Source organism: Callorhinus ursinus, unplaced genomic scaffold, assembly GCF_003265705.2.
Source record: "Callorhinus ursinus isolate GAN/ISIS: 27379988/994484 unplaced genomic scaffold, GSC_fseal_2.0 scaffold11, whole genome shotgun sequence".
Classification (NCBI taxonomy): domain Eukaryota; kingdom Metazoa; phylum Chordata; class Mammalia; order Carnivora; family Otariidae; genus Callorhinus; species Callorhinus ursinus.
The window spans coordinates 23,953,918-23,970,897 of NW_027397073.1; the positions used below are offsets into that span (position 1 = coordinate 23,953,918).

Here is a 16,980-nt window from a genome sequence, read left to right on the forward strand (position 1 = left end):
AACCCAAAGCGCTAAATGATCTGAGTGGTCCAAAAACAGATCTTCCCTGGGGCACATGCCAGCTTCTCCCATCATGCTTTTCTTTCAGTCTCCGCCATGTTGGAAAATGAGAGCATTCAGGGTCTATCTGGTGTGAAGCCAACGGGCTACCGGAAGCGCTCCTCCAGCATGGTAGACGGGGACAACTCCTATTGCCTGGAAGCTGTCATCCGCCAGATGAATTCCTTCCACACGGTCATGCGCGACCAGGGCCTGGACCCTGAGATCATCCTGCAGGTGTTCAAGCAGCTCTTCTACATGATCAATGCGGTGACTCTCAACAACCTGCTCCTACGGAAGGACGTCTGCTCTTGGAGCACGGGCATGCAGCTCAGGTAGGAGAGGGGGTGCCCGGCCCCGAGCCGCGTGGTTGGAGGGGCCTGCACTCCCCAGCTGGATTTGGAGCCTAAGACCTTTGTCTCTGACAGTGAAATCCAGACCTGACTGATGGTCCTTGTCACAGTTAGTGTGAGACACAATTCCATCGCCTTTTCGTTTGTTGGTGGAATTCTACACCAAGACAGTGACCTGGTAAACAAATTAGTTCAGAGCTTGAAAGACATTTCCTTACTCTAAAGATTGTAAAGACTGTGTGGGTAGGTCGGAGGGAAACATCGATGAGTTCAGAGACTCACGAAGGCTCACATAGAAATGTTTGTGAATGTTAAGTATCAGTTGCTTCAGTTCAATAGATTGAATGCCTCATTTCCCATCATCTTACCCAGACACTTCACGTACCTCATCTTTGCTTGATTTTAAACACCTGTTCATTCATGTATTCAGCAAAACGTTACTGAGCGCCAGGTGCTTTTCAAGCTTTTGCTCCACGTGAGCTCATGAGGGTGAAGAGAATGATCCCACTGTTTGCAGCTGCACGGCACCATGAACACACCAGGTGTGCTCATCCCACTGCGTTAGGAGCCCTGGCCTAACACAGCTCACTTTGACCTGTATCTAAGGTACAACATAAGCCAACTTGAAGAGTGGCTTCGGGGAAGGAACCTTCACCAGAGCGGAGCCGTCCAGACCATGGAACCCCTGATCCAAGCAGCCCAGCTCCTGCAGTTAAAGAAGAAAACCCCAGAGGATGCGGAGGCCATCTGCTCCCTGTGCACCTCACTCAGCACGCAGCAGGTATGGCCCCGGCACCCAGCAGGCCCGCCTTCCCACCCAAGTCCCTTCCCGCCGGCGGCTTATCTGTGTGTGGGGTGCACGCACAGCCTTCCTAGCCCTCTAATGACACAACAGAAGCTGTCACGGACAGAATGTTCCTGGGTGAACCGAAGACCGCCTTGGTCTGTGGAACAAGATGCCACCGTTCCCCCAGTAACTCTCTGGGCCCTCTTGCTCACAGAGAAAGATAAGGTAGTAAACCCACAAAACATTAAGCTGGGGTAAAAATGTATTTTTTGTTTTGTTTTGTTTTTAGAGAGAGCGCACACGCACGCGAGTATTTGCCCTCCTTTGGGGGGGAAAGGGCAGAGGCAGGGGGGTGGGAGTGGAGAGAACCTGAGGCAGGCTCCATGCCCAGGGCCAAGCCCATGTGGGGCTCGATCTCACAACCCTCAGATCATGACCTGAGCCGAAACCAAGAGTCGGACATTTAACTGACTAAGCCACCCAGGCACACCTGGTTGGTTTGTTTTTTAAGGTAAAAACATTTTTTAAACACAATGAATTCTGGAATGTCTCTAACTAGAAATTTTAAATTTTGTTCAGAAATGGGCAACATCATGCCTTTGGCATTAACAACTATACTTTCATTATGGCCATGTTTTCACTTAGAATCTATTGACATTGTTTTTTAAACAGGCATTAAGAACCTAGAGGCATTAGAATGTGCCTTTCCTCCCTGCCCTCCCCCAGCCAAATTGTATTTATACTGGGACTCGGTTGCAGAGATGTTACTACCAGTCTATCAAAAGATAAATCCTGTCCACACCCAGGAAGACTTGCCCTCCATCATGAGTGTGCCTATTTAGAAATGGGCCAACACAAAGTGGCCTCACAAAATGAGACCGGTACAAGGAAGTCAGACTTTTTTTTTAAGTTTTTATTTATTTGACAGCACAAGCAGGGGGAGGGGTAGAGGAAGAGGGAGAAGCAGACTCCCTGCAGAACAGGGAGCCTGATGCGATGAGGGGCTCCATCCCAGGACCCTGGGATCATGACCTGAGCCACCCAGGTGCCCCAAAATCAGACTTTCTAAGCTAAACCATGCACCTTCTTCTCCCTGTCCAGCACCTAAAGAACAAAATCCGAACTCAGTATTGTAAATATACCTTTCCTTACCTCCCCCACTAACTACTAAAAGATGAAATGCCAAACTCTTGAGAGAATTGGTTCTTTCTATAAATGTACTGGAAGTTTTCAAACTTTATTCCCCTTTTACATATATTTTGCTTTCCGAAGTTTACTTCTAGAATTCAACTGGCGTTTCTTGGCATTTGGGCAGGCTACTTCCACCAAACAATTGGTAGGCAGACAGGAGATTATCCTCTGTTCAATTAGGAAAAACCGTTCCTTTTATAAGTGATTTGGGGTGGGAGGAGGTAGGGAAGTATGGTCAAAAAACACTTTTAGGGGCGCCTGGGTAGCTCAGTTGGTTAAGCGTCTGCCTTCAGCTCGGGTCATGATCCCAGGGTCCTGGGATCGAGCCCTGCATCGGGCTCCTTGCTCGGCAGGGAGCCTGCTTCTCCCTCTCCCTCTGCCGGCTACTCTGCTTACTTGTGCTCTCTCTCTGTCGAATAAATAAAAAAATCTTTAAAAAAACAAACGAAAAACACTTATTATCTAAGGTAAGATCTCCAGTACTCTGTAAGAAACCTTTAAATTACTAGTAGATAAGAGGCTGAGGATTTCAGGATTTCAGTTTCCTAGAATCATTATCTTTTAAGCCAGGAGCCGATGGGGTGGGTAGGGATGTAGGAGACCCGAGTGCAGTTAAGAGGGCTCTAGCAGATGCAGCCTCTGGTCTGTAGTTTACTAATTTTAGGCTCCTCTCCTCGATTTCACTCCAGCTCCAAGTTATGGGTCCTGTGTAAACAAGAGTATACCCTTGCGCCAATGTCTTATATTCTTTGAAATCCAAAAGTTGTCTTATGTTCCTTTAGGTCTGTGCTAAGATTTTGTTTTTATTCCAACAGATTGTCAAAATTTTAAACCTTTATACTCCCCTGAATGAATTTGAAGAACGGGTAACCGTGGCCTTTATACGAACAATCCAGGTGAGTTTTAAAATATTAATCAATTTTATAAAGTCCTGGTCCAAAACTAATATTAATTTTATAAAGCCCTCATCTAAAACTAATAAAGGAAATCGAAGTTTAGAGTTTAACTTCTCTGTATTAACAAATCACTGGTTATATTCTAAGCCAAAAGACCTTACGTTCTAAGGCTTTCCCTTTAGGTAAATACTAACTATATCACCCATAAATAATTTATCTATATACACAAAAGCCTGAACTTTTATAATCTCTGCTCATAAGGAGTCTTGCTCTACAAAAATGTATCTATGAAATTCCAGAGCCTGTTTGGCACGAGCATAAAACTTTGTTCTAATAATATGACCCAATTTGGGGAAACTACTCCAAATGAGAGAAGACGGGGAAACAATGATGAAGTTCAAACTCTGGGCAGCCTCTGAATGAAACGCTATTTTCTTTAGAAATACAATAGCTGCCTTAGACATTATGAGGTATATAACTAGTGTTTAATATGCCCTATAAATGTCTTCAGCGTTCTTCAGGGTAATTAGGATCTTAAAAGATTTGGTTCAGATCCAGACACATACACATTCTGTATTTTAGCTCAGTGGTTTTCAAAAAAGGAAAATGCCACACAGCAAAAAGTGTTTACTTTGGTGGACAGACCAGATCGGTTGTCAAAAAATGACCGGTGCTTATAAAAAGTTATCATTCAATAACTCCAAAACAAACCACCTGAATGCATATGACCAAGAGGGAAATCAGCCTGTGTTTAGTATTTACATTGGACACCAGTTTCATAATCACTGTCTTACGTAAAAACTGGTGGAGAAATTCTATAACCTCTTTGCTGTTTTTGATACCTGCGTTTTGTTTTGTTTTGTAAAAATGATAAAAGTTCGGAAAATAAAATGTCAGTGTTGAATAATTAAAAAAAAAAAAATATAATCTCTGCTCAGATTTTAAATGTAGTCTAAGTATTATTTGCCGCTAACGTCACTGAATTATAGCACCAAGGGGAATTAACAAAGTAAGCAGAATATCAACCGCACCCATGAACTAAGCTAAGAAATATTATTTTAAGAAAACAATTTGAGGGGTGCCTGGGTGTCTCAGTCTTTAAGCATCTGCCTTTGGCTTGGGTCATGGTCCCAGGGTCCTGGGATAGAGCCCCGCGTCGGGCTCCCTGCCCAGCGGGAAGCCTGCTTCTCCCTCTCCCCCTCCCCCTGCTTGTGTTCCCTCTCTCGTTGTGTCTCTGTCAAATAAATAAATAAAATCTTAAAAAAAAAAAAATAAATTTGAGCTCTTCAATCTTGTCTCTGAGACTCATAATATTTGCCTTTAGGAATATGCTTGAAAGAAAACATATTAGGGAAATGATTATTTAAATCTGTCTTGAGATTATGGGATTTTTTTTTTTTTTAAAGCTGAGGCCTAGGTGATTTGGGCTGAATGCCTAAAAAAAATTTTTTTTTTTTTTTTTTTAGTAAAGTGATAGGAGTTTATTAAGTGAAGATAACAGAAAAAGCTCTCAAGAGTGAGAGGGGTCCCAACAGGGTTGCCAACAAGGGCCTTTAGGGCTGGTCTTTTATAGAAAGCTAACCAGGGAACTTAAATCCTTTTAACATCTCTATTGATAACACCTTCAACGGCTTACTTCCTTTTTAGGGTCTGGTTATTCTTTGTTGGTCACAGGTGATTATCATAAAGACACCCACCCCACGCGCCTAGGGCAGGGTGGTCTGATTTGTCCCCTTATCTCTGGTTTCCCCACACCTGCACATTTTGGGGATTTCTGTGAGCCTGATCACATAGCCCCCTATCCGTCTCTCCCTACCTAGCCCCACCTGTCCCTTACTCATTCCTCCCCCTGGAATGGTAACCCGAACTGCTATTAGGGAATGGAACAATGACCGCTCTGGCTGCTTCCTGCGGAAATGGTGTGGCGGGCTGTGTGGCAGTTAGAACCTATCCAGGGGTCGGTCCAGGGGCTTGCGGTATGGCTCCAGAGGGTCATGATGGCCAGCAAACGGTACAAGCATCAGCACATGCAAAAGGATAAACATAAAACAAGTTAGGCTCAAAATTATCCCATCTCTTAGATAAGATCCCCCAATTACCGATTTTGCCAAATAGATAGTGGATATCTTGGTCTTATTTAATTGATGACAAATGTCCGCTATTAATTGGGACACCTCGCAGGAGTTAACTGTAATGTTAACACATGTGAGGAAATTTTTCACACCCCAAATGATGTAGCGATAGTAGAATGCCTAAGTTTTATGTGTGACCGTAGCTGACAGAATCCGCACAATGAATCACATCAAGATGAGTCAGAAAGACCGTGACCATTTCTCCCATTACTATAAGTGGAGAACATCTTGAGGAGATACGACACTTTCTCAAACGTCTAAGCCTCTTTAGCCAGTGAAGTGTGATCCCAACATATGAAACCAGGACAAAAAGAAATGGATGAAAGTGATCAGAGGAGTCAGGAAAAAGGGGAGTTAAAATGAGGGTTTATCCAAAAGATACTCAAGAACCTTGAGAACACATGGGGTATGAGAAGCTATTCCCTGTAACGTATGACTGGGATTTTTCTTCAGAGTGCCTTATGCCACTGCCCGGTAGAGATCCAGAGATTGAGAAAATCAGCTATGTCAAAGAATAAATGAAACTTTCAGCATCATGTCTAAGTAGAAACCAGAGGCTGAAGGTCAAGGGAAGGATGCCAGGTCAGGTGGAATCCTGTTCTTCTAAAAGCAGTGGAGGAAATGAAGTGACATGCAGAGCATAGCAAAAGCAGGCAGGGATTGACCAACACAGATACCTCAAAAAGGTGGGGTGCTGATTCAAAAGATCCAGTCAGGACGCAGCCACAGTCGGCTCCTGAAAGTGGAGGAAGACTTGTGATGACAAAAGAGAAGCCACTGGGCGCTCTGACTTCCCACGGATTTTTGTAGAGCACCGATAATTTACACTAACCAAAGTACAAGTTTAGAAAGTCTTACCTGGTTTTAAATATCTAAGACACACACACACACATCAGAGGGAGAATTGGAACTGCTTATATGTTGACAATGGCACTGTTTAGAAGAAGAGTCAAAGGTCAAAGAATTTTTGCCACGTCAGACGTTGGCTTTGAATTAAGGGCAGAGGAAAAAAAGTAGCAGAGGTTGGTCAGATAGCCTCCGAAGATCCACAGAGTCAGATTCTGAGTCATCTTCAGCTGCCAATTTCAGGCTGGCGACGCTATTGAAAAATTTTGGTTTTGTTTTTTGCCAGCTGTAGCTTTATGTTCTGTTTCTCCCTAGACAGAGGAAACGCAGAGAAAAGGGTAGAATGATCCGTGCCATCTTCTGGTACTTGAGCACATCTTATGTGGGATAAATGCTCTTTGCCCGTTAAAGCAAAGCATTTGCTTGGGTGATATGGGCAGAACATGCTGACCTCTAAAAATGTAAATTTGAGGGGATTATTAAACTCACCGAAGGATTCACAGGGTAATTCCTATGAAATGACTATCTCGTGGACTTTAAGTAGGTATACGCCCCTTTTGCGGCTGAATTATAAATAATATAGGTAGTAGTTAACTTTTCTCCATTTTTATACCCTCCATCCTTTACAATTTCTTCAAACCCTTTAAAGAGTAGAGCCTACTGATCTACCTAAGGTCAAGAAAGAAAAGGACATTAAGTGCTATGAAACAATTTTAAGAGACTTTTGCCCTCTCACGTTTTATGCACACCTTCATAGGCTGTGTGACCAGGTTTGTAATAATAAATAAAGCCAAGCTGAGAGCGAGCTGACTGTTGAACTTCAGTGATCCTAGAGAGACCGTTCTGCTAGGGTCGCATCAGAGCCACCGTTTGGTATCTTAAATTAGTAACAGTGGTTGCTCATTTGTCTTTAAAATGCCCTTGCTTCTGCTAAACTGTTCACATCATTTCAAGCTATTTTTTCAAACTGTTAAAATTACTTTAAAATTTTGGCCCAGGGCCTGTGGGTGGCTCAGTCGATTGGGCATCGGATTCCTGATTTCAGCTCATGTCATGGTCTCAGGGTCATGAGATTGAGTCCCACATAGGGCTCCGTGCTCAGCACTGAGTCGGCTTGAGATTCTCTCTCTCCCTCTCCTGCCCCTCCCACACTCCCTCCCTCTCAATAAATAAATAAAAATTTGGCCTGCCTTTCATGTGATGCCAAACACATGGGAGGTTTTTAAACTGACAACTGAAAATTTAACGTGTTTTACATTCAGTATTCAGGTTCACCTTTATGCATCCCACACACTGTAGAATCAACTCACAGTCCTATGCTCACACTGATTTTGTTCTAAAAACCTGTTTCCCAGCACTTTTCAAATGCTCCTGCGTTATTTACTGACCTCAGCCCTACTTGAAGGCTTTTAGAAATACGAAGGTGCTGTGAGTGATAGTTACCTGTAACATGCAGATACTAGATGAGTTCAACAGATAAGAAGATCTCTTGGTCTTGGCTAAAACAGGAAAATGATGAAACTTCTAGAAAGTTACCACCTATCAAAATGTTGAAGCAATGGTGGTGAGTTTTCCTAATGAGGAAAAAATTTTTGATAGCTTAAGCTAGTAGATGATGACCCGTGCTGTTACAAGCTCGGGATGTATTGATTTTCCTCTTGGCAGCACTTATGGTTAACTAGCTTCCTTTGTGTAAGTAGTGTCCTTTGTGTAAGGACGGCTCCACCTGGGTTCGTGGTTCAAAGGTTGATGGGACATGAAGGGGCAGAAGGAACAAAGGAGCATACCGTAAAGATAACAGCAGCCAACCCAGGACTCACCAAGTGTCAGAGACCATTCTCCGCTTTACATGACATTAACTCTTTATCATTCATCACTTCTGCTGGGGAGCTACTTCTTTTCTGTATGCCTTTTCTGTGTTTTGTGTTCCTCATTACTGCCTCTGTGCATTTAGGTTTGTAGTGTTCCATTGTGATTCCCTACTTTCCTTTTCTGTATATTTTTTAGTTCTTAGTGGTCACCCTGCTGATCACAACTAACACCTTAAATTTGTAACCACATAGTTTAATCCCAACTGAGTTTCAATAGTACACAAGTTCTGAGGCTACATACCTCCATCCCTCTGCCTTTATACTGTTACTGTCACATCTGTTTACATGATCCCATCAACAGAAATGCATAATTGTTTTCTGCATCTGTATGAATTGTGTAGGAAGAAGGAGTTATAAGCCAAAAGTACAATGCTGGCCTTCCCATTTACCTATGTTCTTTAGTTCTTATGGCTCCAAGTTACTGTCCAACGTCCTTCTATGTCAGCCTGAAGGACTTTCTTTTGTTTCCTCTGCTTTTGTTGATCCGGAAGGGACTTAATTTCGCCTTCATTTTTGAAGGATAGTTTTGCTGGATATAGAGGTTTTGGTTAAGAGTTTCTTTCAGGACTTTAAATAGGCTACCCCACTGCCTTCTGGCCTCCATGGTTTCTGATGAGAAATCTGTTCATAATCTTGATGAAACCTTGTATGTGAGGAGTCCTTTCTCTCTCGCTGTTTTTTCAAGAGTCCCTCTTTGTTGTTGGGCTTTGATAATTTGACTATAATGTGTCTCAGTGTGAATGTTTTTGATCCTGTTTGGGTCTTTTTATTCTGCTTGGAGTTTGTTGAGAGTCTTGGAGAGGGGGGGCATGGGTGTAGGTCTTTCATCAGAGTTGGGACGTTTTCAGCCATTACTGCTTCAAATATTTTGCTGCCCCTTTCTCTTTTCTCCTTCTGGGACTACTATAAGGTACATGTTGGTAAGCTTTATGGTGTCCCACAGGTCCCTCAGGTTCTGTTCACTTTTATTTTTTTTTTTTTCTATCTGTTCCTCAAACTGGATAATTTCAATTGCCTTATCTTCAGGCTCACTGATCATTTCTTCTGCCTGCTCAAGTCTGCTGTTGAACCCCTTTAGTGACTGAAAAGTTTCATTTCAGGTATTATACTTTTCCTAAAATGTCTGGCTCCAGTAGAGGATATGTGTCCTTTTAAATCTTCCAGTTGATGCCACTGGAGGAAGCCACTATATCCCAAGAGAAGCCAAAATCACGGCAGGCATCTGTGACAGTCCCTCAGGGAACACCAGACCAACAAGTGCATGAACCCAGATTTCCAGAGGACAAGGTCCCACTGCCTGCCCTACTGCACTGGCAAAGCTTTTCCCGGAGTGTGGGCCTCTGTCCCTGCAGCTGCATGGGGGCTGGAGACTGGGATTAGTGGCAGGTTCACATATACTGCTCCCTTAGCAGAGATAAGCAGCCTCCCCCTTCATCAGGCATTCTCCTGCTTATCATAAGAGTCTAGTCAGGTTCCAGAGTTCCAAGATATTTGAGAGCAATTGCTTTTTCCAGCTCAGCGGCTGCTTCAGTAGAGGGACTGAGCCCCCGTGCTTCCCACTCTACCATGTTGTGTGATGTCCCTCTCCCCCTTCCAGTTTACAGATGAGGAAACTGAGGCATAGATAGGTTCAGGAATTTGCCCAGGGTGGTGCCAGATCAGAGCCCATGGTCTTAACCCCTTCACCACAGTACCTCTCCACACGATTTGCACCTGAAATGTATTTTTCTATTCTCCCTTCGCTGGAGACTTTTTTTTAAAGACTGCCAGAATTCAGGGAGAGCTTAAGGTCCTCAGTGCTCCAACAAGCCAAAACCAGGGCTCCCTCTCCCTGCCGAAGGCCACAGGGACAGGGAGGCCACGTTCTCCTGAAGCCCAGCCTGTCTTAAATATTTCTGTGATACACGCTGATTCACTTTTGTGAGTTCCCCTAAACGGGCTGTTTTTAGGTGGTCTTTCAGTGGTCTTCCTCTTCCCCACAGGCACAGCTGCAAGAGCGGAATGACCCTCAGCAGCTGCTGTTGGACTCCAAGCACATGTTTCCCGTCTTGTTTCCATTCAACCCGTCCTCGCTGACCATGGACTCAATCCACATCCCAGCCTATCTCAATCTGGAGTTCCTCAACGAGGTCTGACAAGGCGCAGTCCCCCGCTGTGGCTCCATTTGCAGGGACAGCAAGAAGGAAGCCTCTACCGTACAGTGAACCGAGGGGCCCGTTAAATCTGTAAAAGACTGAGAGCCTGTGCAGAGTGCTGAACTGTACGGAATAAGACACATCTGGCATTATTTTTTTGTACGTACTGCTCAGAATAAAAACACTTGAAATATGGAAGTTTTTTTTTTAAGTATATGATTTCAGTCTAAACAAATACACATTATAATCATCTACCGCCACCCAGCAGCCCCCACGGCCACATAAAAGGTGCCCATCTTTAAAATGGAAACTGCCCAGTCTTGGTCTTTGCATATAACTGGAGGATGCCCAAAGTAAAATAATATTAAAAATATGTTAAGTAAGTTGCCTTCAGAGGACTTTTAACAAATAATGGTACTAATAACCATGATGCTGTCGCAGAGTGGGTGACATTTCCCCAGGTCAACGAACCACCGGTGCAAATGAGTTTGTGGGGAGATGGTCTAAGAACAAAAGTACAGGGCTTGGGCCTTCTGAGAAGCTTTTCAAAAGTATTTTGAATGCCTGGTGATGCAGAGAGACAGTGGTGTAACTAACCTCCAAACATTCTGAGGACTGGTTTCTAAAGCAAAATCAGAAGACTCTGGCCCTCATATGCTAAACCCTTTTTGCACAGTCTTCGGTTTGTGGAAGAAAATGCTGCGGTCCCAAATGTAAAGTGCGAGCAACACGGAAAGACAGTCTTTGTTTCCAGTGCTAGTCCACGTGCTTCCTGAGTCCACAAAACCTTCACGAAAATCTATGTAATCTAAATAGTAGAAAAGAATACCAACTTTTATTTTATTTACAGATGAAAAACCAAACAAGTCAGTATGAAAGCCTGTAATCCTTTAATGCCATAAAACTTCCAATAAAAGCATCACATAATGTGGGCGCCTGGGTGGCTCAGTCGGTTGGGCGGCTGCCTTCGGCTCAGGTCATGATCCTGGAGTCGCGGGATCGAGTCCCGCATCGGGCTCCCTGCTCGGCGGGGAGTCTGCTTCTCCCTCTGACCTTCTTCCCTCTTGTGCTCTCTCTCTCCCATTCTCTCTCAATAAATAAATGAAAATCTTAAAAAAAAAAAAATCACATAATGCACTGTATTTCCACGTAACCAAAACAGTAAAACAAACTTGTCTTGAGAATCAGATTATTTGAAAAGCTTTCCAAAAATTCAGTTCAGGGATTATTATCCAAAAGTTTTTTTGGGTTTGTGTGTATGTATAGGTGTGTGTTATTTTTAAAGAGTGAGAACAGCTTAGGTCAATGCTCCCTTTTCAGGTTATTTGCAACATTTTTTATTTTTTTAAAAATCTTATTCATTTGAGAGAGAGAGAGCACAAGCAGGGGGAACAGTAGAAGGAGAGGGAGGAGCAGGGAGCCCAATGCGGTACTCGATCCCAGGACCCTGGGATCATGATCTGAGCTGAAGGCAGACGTTTAGCCAACTGAGCCACTCAGGTGCCCCTATTTTCAACATCTTTTTTAATTTACCACATAAACATGGTAAGTATCTCTGCTTTGATTTATTAATTTTTTATTGTTATGTTAATCACCATATATTACATCATTAGTTTTTGGTGCAGTGTTCCATGATTCATTGTTTGTTCATAACACCCAGTGCTCCATGCAGAACGTGCCCTCCTCAATACCCATCACCAGGCTAACCCATCCCCCTACCCCCTCCCCTCTAGAACCCTCAGTTTGTTTTTCAGAGTCCATCATCTCTCATGGTTCGTCTCCCCCTCTGACATACTCCCCTTTTCTTCCTCTCCTGTTTTGAAAAAAGGATTAAAACAGTATTCAGTAGAATATGACAGCAGATTTTATGTTCTCTGCTTTTATAAGTTTTTTCTTGCCTCTTCAACAGTAGGCATTCAATTAGAAAACCCTGCATATTCTCCACACCCACTTTTTAGTGATTTTTTCCATATTTCTAGTAGATAGCAGTATGTTGTTCCCATGACCAGAACAAATGGTGTTTGTAAATCTGAGAAGAGGCTCTGTTACATCAAGAAGATAAGATTTCTCCATGAATGGCAGGTAGAACATCCCCCTACACACGCGCACACACATGCACATCACGCAACATCTGTTACTGAGCCAATCAACTCAAAAAGCTCCAGGAAACACAGCACACTCCAAGCCCCAAATGGTCCTGTGTCCTTTTAGCTCCACTTGCAGCCCATTTTTATGGCTGCTGGGGCAGAACAAGGCCCAGCTGGAGCATCTTGTCCAAATCTATGACCTCAGCATGACATCTCCACAGTAAACATGGCTGGCCCCTCTTGGGTATCTGCAGAACGGTGCCCGTCCCCCCTTCGCCTGGTACAGTTATGTCACCTGAAACCCACACCCTGACTTCATTTGGAAGGCCAGTCTAAACCTACGGGGTCTGTGGCTACCTCTTTTTAAAGTTGTTCAGTGTAATTTGCTTGTTGTCGCACTTTAGTTAAAACTGAGTCTCGCATGTAAGGACTGACCTTAACCTTCGAGATAACCCCAAATGGCCTTGCTTAGAGTGCGTTAAAGAATTTGAAAAGTGATGATTCCATAAATGCAGTGGCTTGTTATCCTTACATTCTGTCTTATACCCTCTTCTCCCTCTCTCTGGGTCACCCCACTGCTGTCACTGTTAATATTAGGTGCCAAGGACTCATTGAATAAAAACTTGGCAATTAGAATAAATGGGGGAGGGTAGGGGGGTTATGAATTGTCCACTGCCTAGCCCAAGAAATGGCAGACTTAGTTCTTTTCCAGAAGAGAGAGGCATTTCACTGGAGCTGTACTTAATTTATACATGCTTTAAAAACAAATAGTCTTTTATAGAGTACTAACAACAAAGAAATACAGCAACTGGTTTATGTTTCAGTTGGCCCTGTTTAACTGAACACTTGGAGACTGGAAGAAGCATCTTCAGAGAAAACTTGAATCACTTAATAGCATTTGTATTCTTTGCCTTTTTAAAGTTAAACATTTTCCAACTTGATGAAATCAATGACTTCATGTAAATTCAACATCAAGGTTTGAACTCCGTACTAGATACCTGTCTCTTTTTTATTTAAAATTTAGTTGACACTCCTCTCACCATGTGCCTTGGGCAGTTACTAAGATAACTGACTTCTCAATTATTTCTTGGAAATACGAGCTGCTGTGGGAAGAATTTTAATGTTCGACATCATGGTGGAGTTTTGCTTTGTCTCTTGAAACATTAGAAGCATTTTAAAGATTAAGAATCAAATATAAACAGTCTGTGTTTTCAGCATCACAGGGGACCTCTCTGTTTACCGGTAGTAATGTGTGCGATATACATATTAGTAACTTGCCAGAGCGGACAAGCATATTCCCTCCATGCCTTCTCCCTGGATCATGTAGCTGCTGTTAGCTTTGTGGCACCTGGACAGCAGGTGAGACCCAAAGGTAAATAGATTGTTTCTCCCCTTTCCATGGAGCATGTCCAAAGCCGTTTCTTCCCTTGATTTTCCCATACTTGAAATTTTCAGGCTTTTGTAAAAACAAGACAAAAGACAAAACTAGGAACTTGGAACACTTAGGAAAAATTAACCCTGCTACCGTCAATTCACCACTCTTTACAGCCTTAATGCATTAGGCTTATAGAAAATAAATTAGAATTCATTTCTTTTGCCTAGAATATATGTAATTGTTGTCATACGTTTGACCTTCTAGGGGGCAAGCGTATCCTGAATTGAAGCTCTTTTCTCCTGCCTACGGGACTGAATGGTCATTACAGTGTGACAGCATGGGGCTGGACTCTGTCTTTTTCCTCCTAGAATATTCCTCTGCAGTCAGTTTCTCTAATTTCCTGCATGGGTCAAATAGCCAAAATTCAGTTTTTTTGCACATACTGGTGCCATAATTAGAGAATTAGGGGACATAGAAAAATTAGAGGTTAATGGCAATGACAAATATAGGACTTTTTTTCTCTTATTAAATCGCTACTAAAGATTGGTTTTCCTAAAGAAATTTCTAATTCTAATAAAGGCGATCAATCAAAAATGATTTTAAGCTACTTTCTAAAATGATATTGTATCAGAAATAACCCAGATTTGGATATAACATTTTGCCAACAACTATTGTTTAGATGAAAGTCTGCTTCTCCGAAGAGGGTTCACATCATATTCCGGGGTGAATCTAACATTGTAAGAAGAAATACTACTGGTAAAAATATTTTTTCACTTTGAACAAATCTGTAAACTATACCTTTGTTTATAGAAAAAATGCTTGTATTAGTTACTATAATATTCAGCTGTGGATAAAAATTTGTGGAAATAAATACTTTTGAATGAAGTAGTGTGCCAAATCTAAGTGAAATTTAAAACTCTGCAGCTATACATTGGCTGGAAAGTTTATTTTTAATGCCTGCTTGAGAACTTCATTCTAGGACCTACATTCAAACATGTATCATGATCATTTAAACCAGGAGTGGGCAAACTTCCGCTTGCAAGTTGGGGGTGGGGGGAAAACTTTCCCTGTAAAATAACAAGACTTACTGAGCAATTACTTCAAAGCTGCAGAATTCAAACACAGTAGTTTGGTATAGGAAAAGATGAGTAGATCAGTGGCCTGGGACACAGAGCCCAGAGACCGACTCAATCGGAGGTGTAACCTTGCATATGGCATAAGAAAAAAAAAATGGAAAACATTTACAAGATCTGTATGGAGGAGTTTAGGAGTTTATAACATAAGTGAAACATTGACAACCTGGAGAAATTATATCACGTTTACAGATAAGAAGACTCAAATACCACAAAACTGTTGTCGGTTGTCTCCAAGCTGATCTACATAAAGAATAAAAAAATCTCCACAGTTTTTTTTGGGGGGGGAGAATTGACAAGCTAATTCTAAAATTGATATGGAAGTGCAAAGACCCAAGGATAAGGAAGACCTTCCTTAAAGGGAAAACTTTCCTAACAAGTATCAAGGCTTACTCTAAAGATGGGAGATGTGTGGAAATGGCCCAGACCAGTTGGCCAATGCAACACAATAGAAAGCCCAGAAACAACATATATACAGAAACATGGGTAGGCTGTTTCTTACCTGCAGGAGCACACACCAAAATCACCTGGAAATCTTTAAAACCTAGGTCACCAGCCCCACCTGTAGGTATAGGATAAAGCTTCTCCAGGGATGGTGCCCTTAAACATCCATCACGAGGAACCACAGTGAAATACTTCATGGCACAGAAATACCGGTCAGTGAAAGGTACCTCTAAAACCCAACTTCCATGGGACGCCTGGGTGGCTCAGTCAGTTGGGCATCTGCCTTCGGCTCAGGTCATGATCTTGGGGTCCTGGGATGGAGCCCCACATTGGGCTCCCTGCTCAGCGGGAAGTCTGCTTCTCCCTCTGCCCCTACCCCCTGCTCATGTGCACGCGGGCTCTCTCTCTCTCTCTCTCTCCAAAACCTTAAAAAAATAATAAAACCCAACCTCCAACCTAAGTAGGCTGGGCAGCTGATAGAAGAATAACCTCACTCTTCAGGAAAGCCTTCACCTCATACCCAGAGAGGTCTAGGCTTACAGTCAAGGCGTCAGCAGAAAAACTGTCTGCGAAGAGTCAAACTTCATACAAAACACACTTAACTACTTACAGCTGAGAAAGCAAAGAAGCCCAACATCCGGGACCGGATCTGGCACTTAGGGCGAGGCCGGGTGGTGTGAGAAGCTGGACTGGCCCTCCCAGCCAGGCCAGGGTGTCCTCCCCTGGTGCCCAATCTCACAAAAATACCAACATCAGGCAAGGTTGCTCTGTGCCTGTGATGAAATGAGACAACACAAGAGGACTTGATAGTTTTGTCTAAGGACAGAGACAAGACCACCTGCAAACCACTCAATCCCAACCCTGCCCTCTCCCAGCTAATAGCAGTGAATGCTACCTCACCAGCAGCCGGGCTAATCTAGCTCGGATCTGCCTCCTCCTAGACAGGATTTCCAAAGACTTGTCCCTACTTCCAGACAGCACCCAACCCAGAGTGAAGCCCTGCTTTTCTGGACCCTCCCCAAGTCACCTAAGCAGCTCCTAACATCCTCTCACTGAGCTGCCTCTCCGTTCCCCAAGCTGTGCCCCCGGGAGTAGTCTCCCTGTTGAGGCCTGTATTAAAAGCCCAAACAGAGTAAACAGAAAATGAGGAAGTTCAGCAAATCGGTGTTTGTTTTGGTCTACATTTCATCTCTGTTGAGCTTGTTTCGTAACTTGAACTTTCTGAAGAGTAGGTATTTGTTGTAAGGGCAAAACCCCACCCAAGCTAATAATCGCCTTTTTAATTATCAAAGACTGAAGTTATCCCCAAAGCAAATTAACAGTGAGCACATCCGTAATTTTCCAAACTACTCAAGATTCAGTAAACTCGCTTGTCTCATTCATTCAAATTCATATACTCACTTTTAAAAATTGTCCTAGCTTCTACTGACTTCACCAGCTTTCCTGTTTCCAGTACTGAAACTTCTAAAGCCACTGCTGCTTAAGCTACCATCAATTTTGAGTGCTATAGAAAGTTTAAGCATAGGAAAATTATCCAGAAAAAGTGGGAGATAAGGCTGAGCCTTGATATTTCTGAAATCCTAATGAAATCATACTAGAACTTACAGATTTACAATAGAGTCGCTGCCTTCAGTTTTATGCTAATTCTACTTTTTTCCCAAAAAATAAGTACAGAAAGAAATAATACATTT

The 16,980-nt window shown here is 42.9% G+C and overlaps 1 protein-coding gene and 1 long non-coding RNA gene across 4 annotated transcripts in view; one reads left to right on the top strand and one right to left on the bottom strand.

Annotated features, from left to right (window-relative positions):
- Positions 1-10,448, top strand: part of MYO5B (myosin VB) — a 345,264-nt gene extending 334,816 nt beyond the window's left edge. For all 3 annotated transcript variants that reach the window (XM_025886612.2, XM_073898217.1, XM_073898218.1), the window contains 4 exons: positions 89-374; positions 999-1,173; positions 3,186-3,266; positions 10,098-10,448. In XM_025886612.2, the coding sequence (XP_025742397.2) occupies positions 89-374; positions 999-1,173; positions 3,186-3,266; positions 10,098-10,250 (695 nt within the window). In that variant the 3' untranslated portion in view covers positions 10,251-10,448. The remainder of the gene's footprint in view (positions 1-88; positions 375-998; positions 1,174-3,185; positions 3,267-10,097) is intronic.
- LOC112835074 (uncharacterized) lies at positions 371-16,420 on the bottom strand. Its single transcript, XR_003211101.2, has 3 exons — positions 16,343-16,420; positions 15,900-16,062; positions 371-567 (listed from the first exon to the last, which is right to left on the bottom strand). It is a non-coding gene; the product is annotated as an uncharacterized lncRNA (long non-coding RNA).
- Positions 16,421-16,980: the final 560 nt, after the last annotated feature.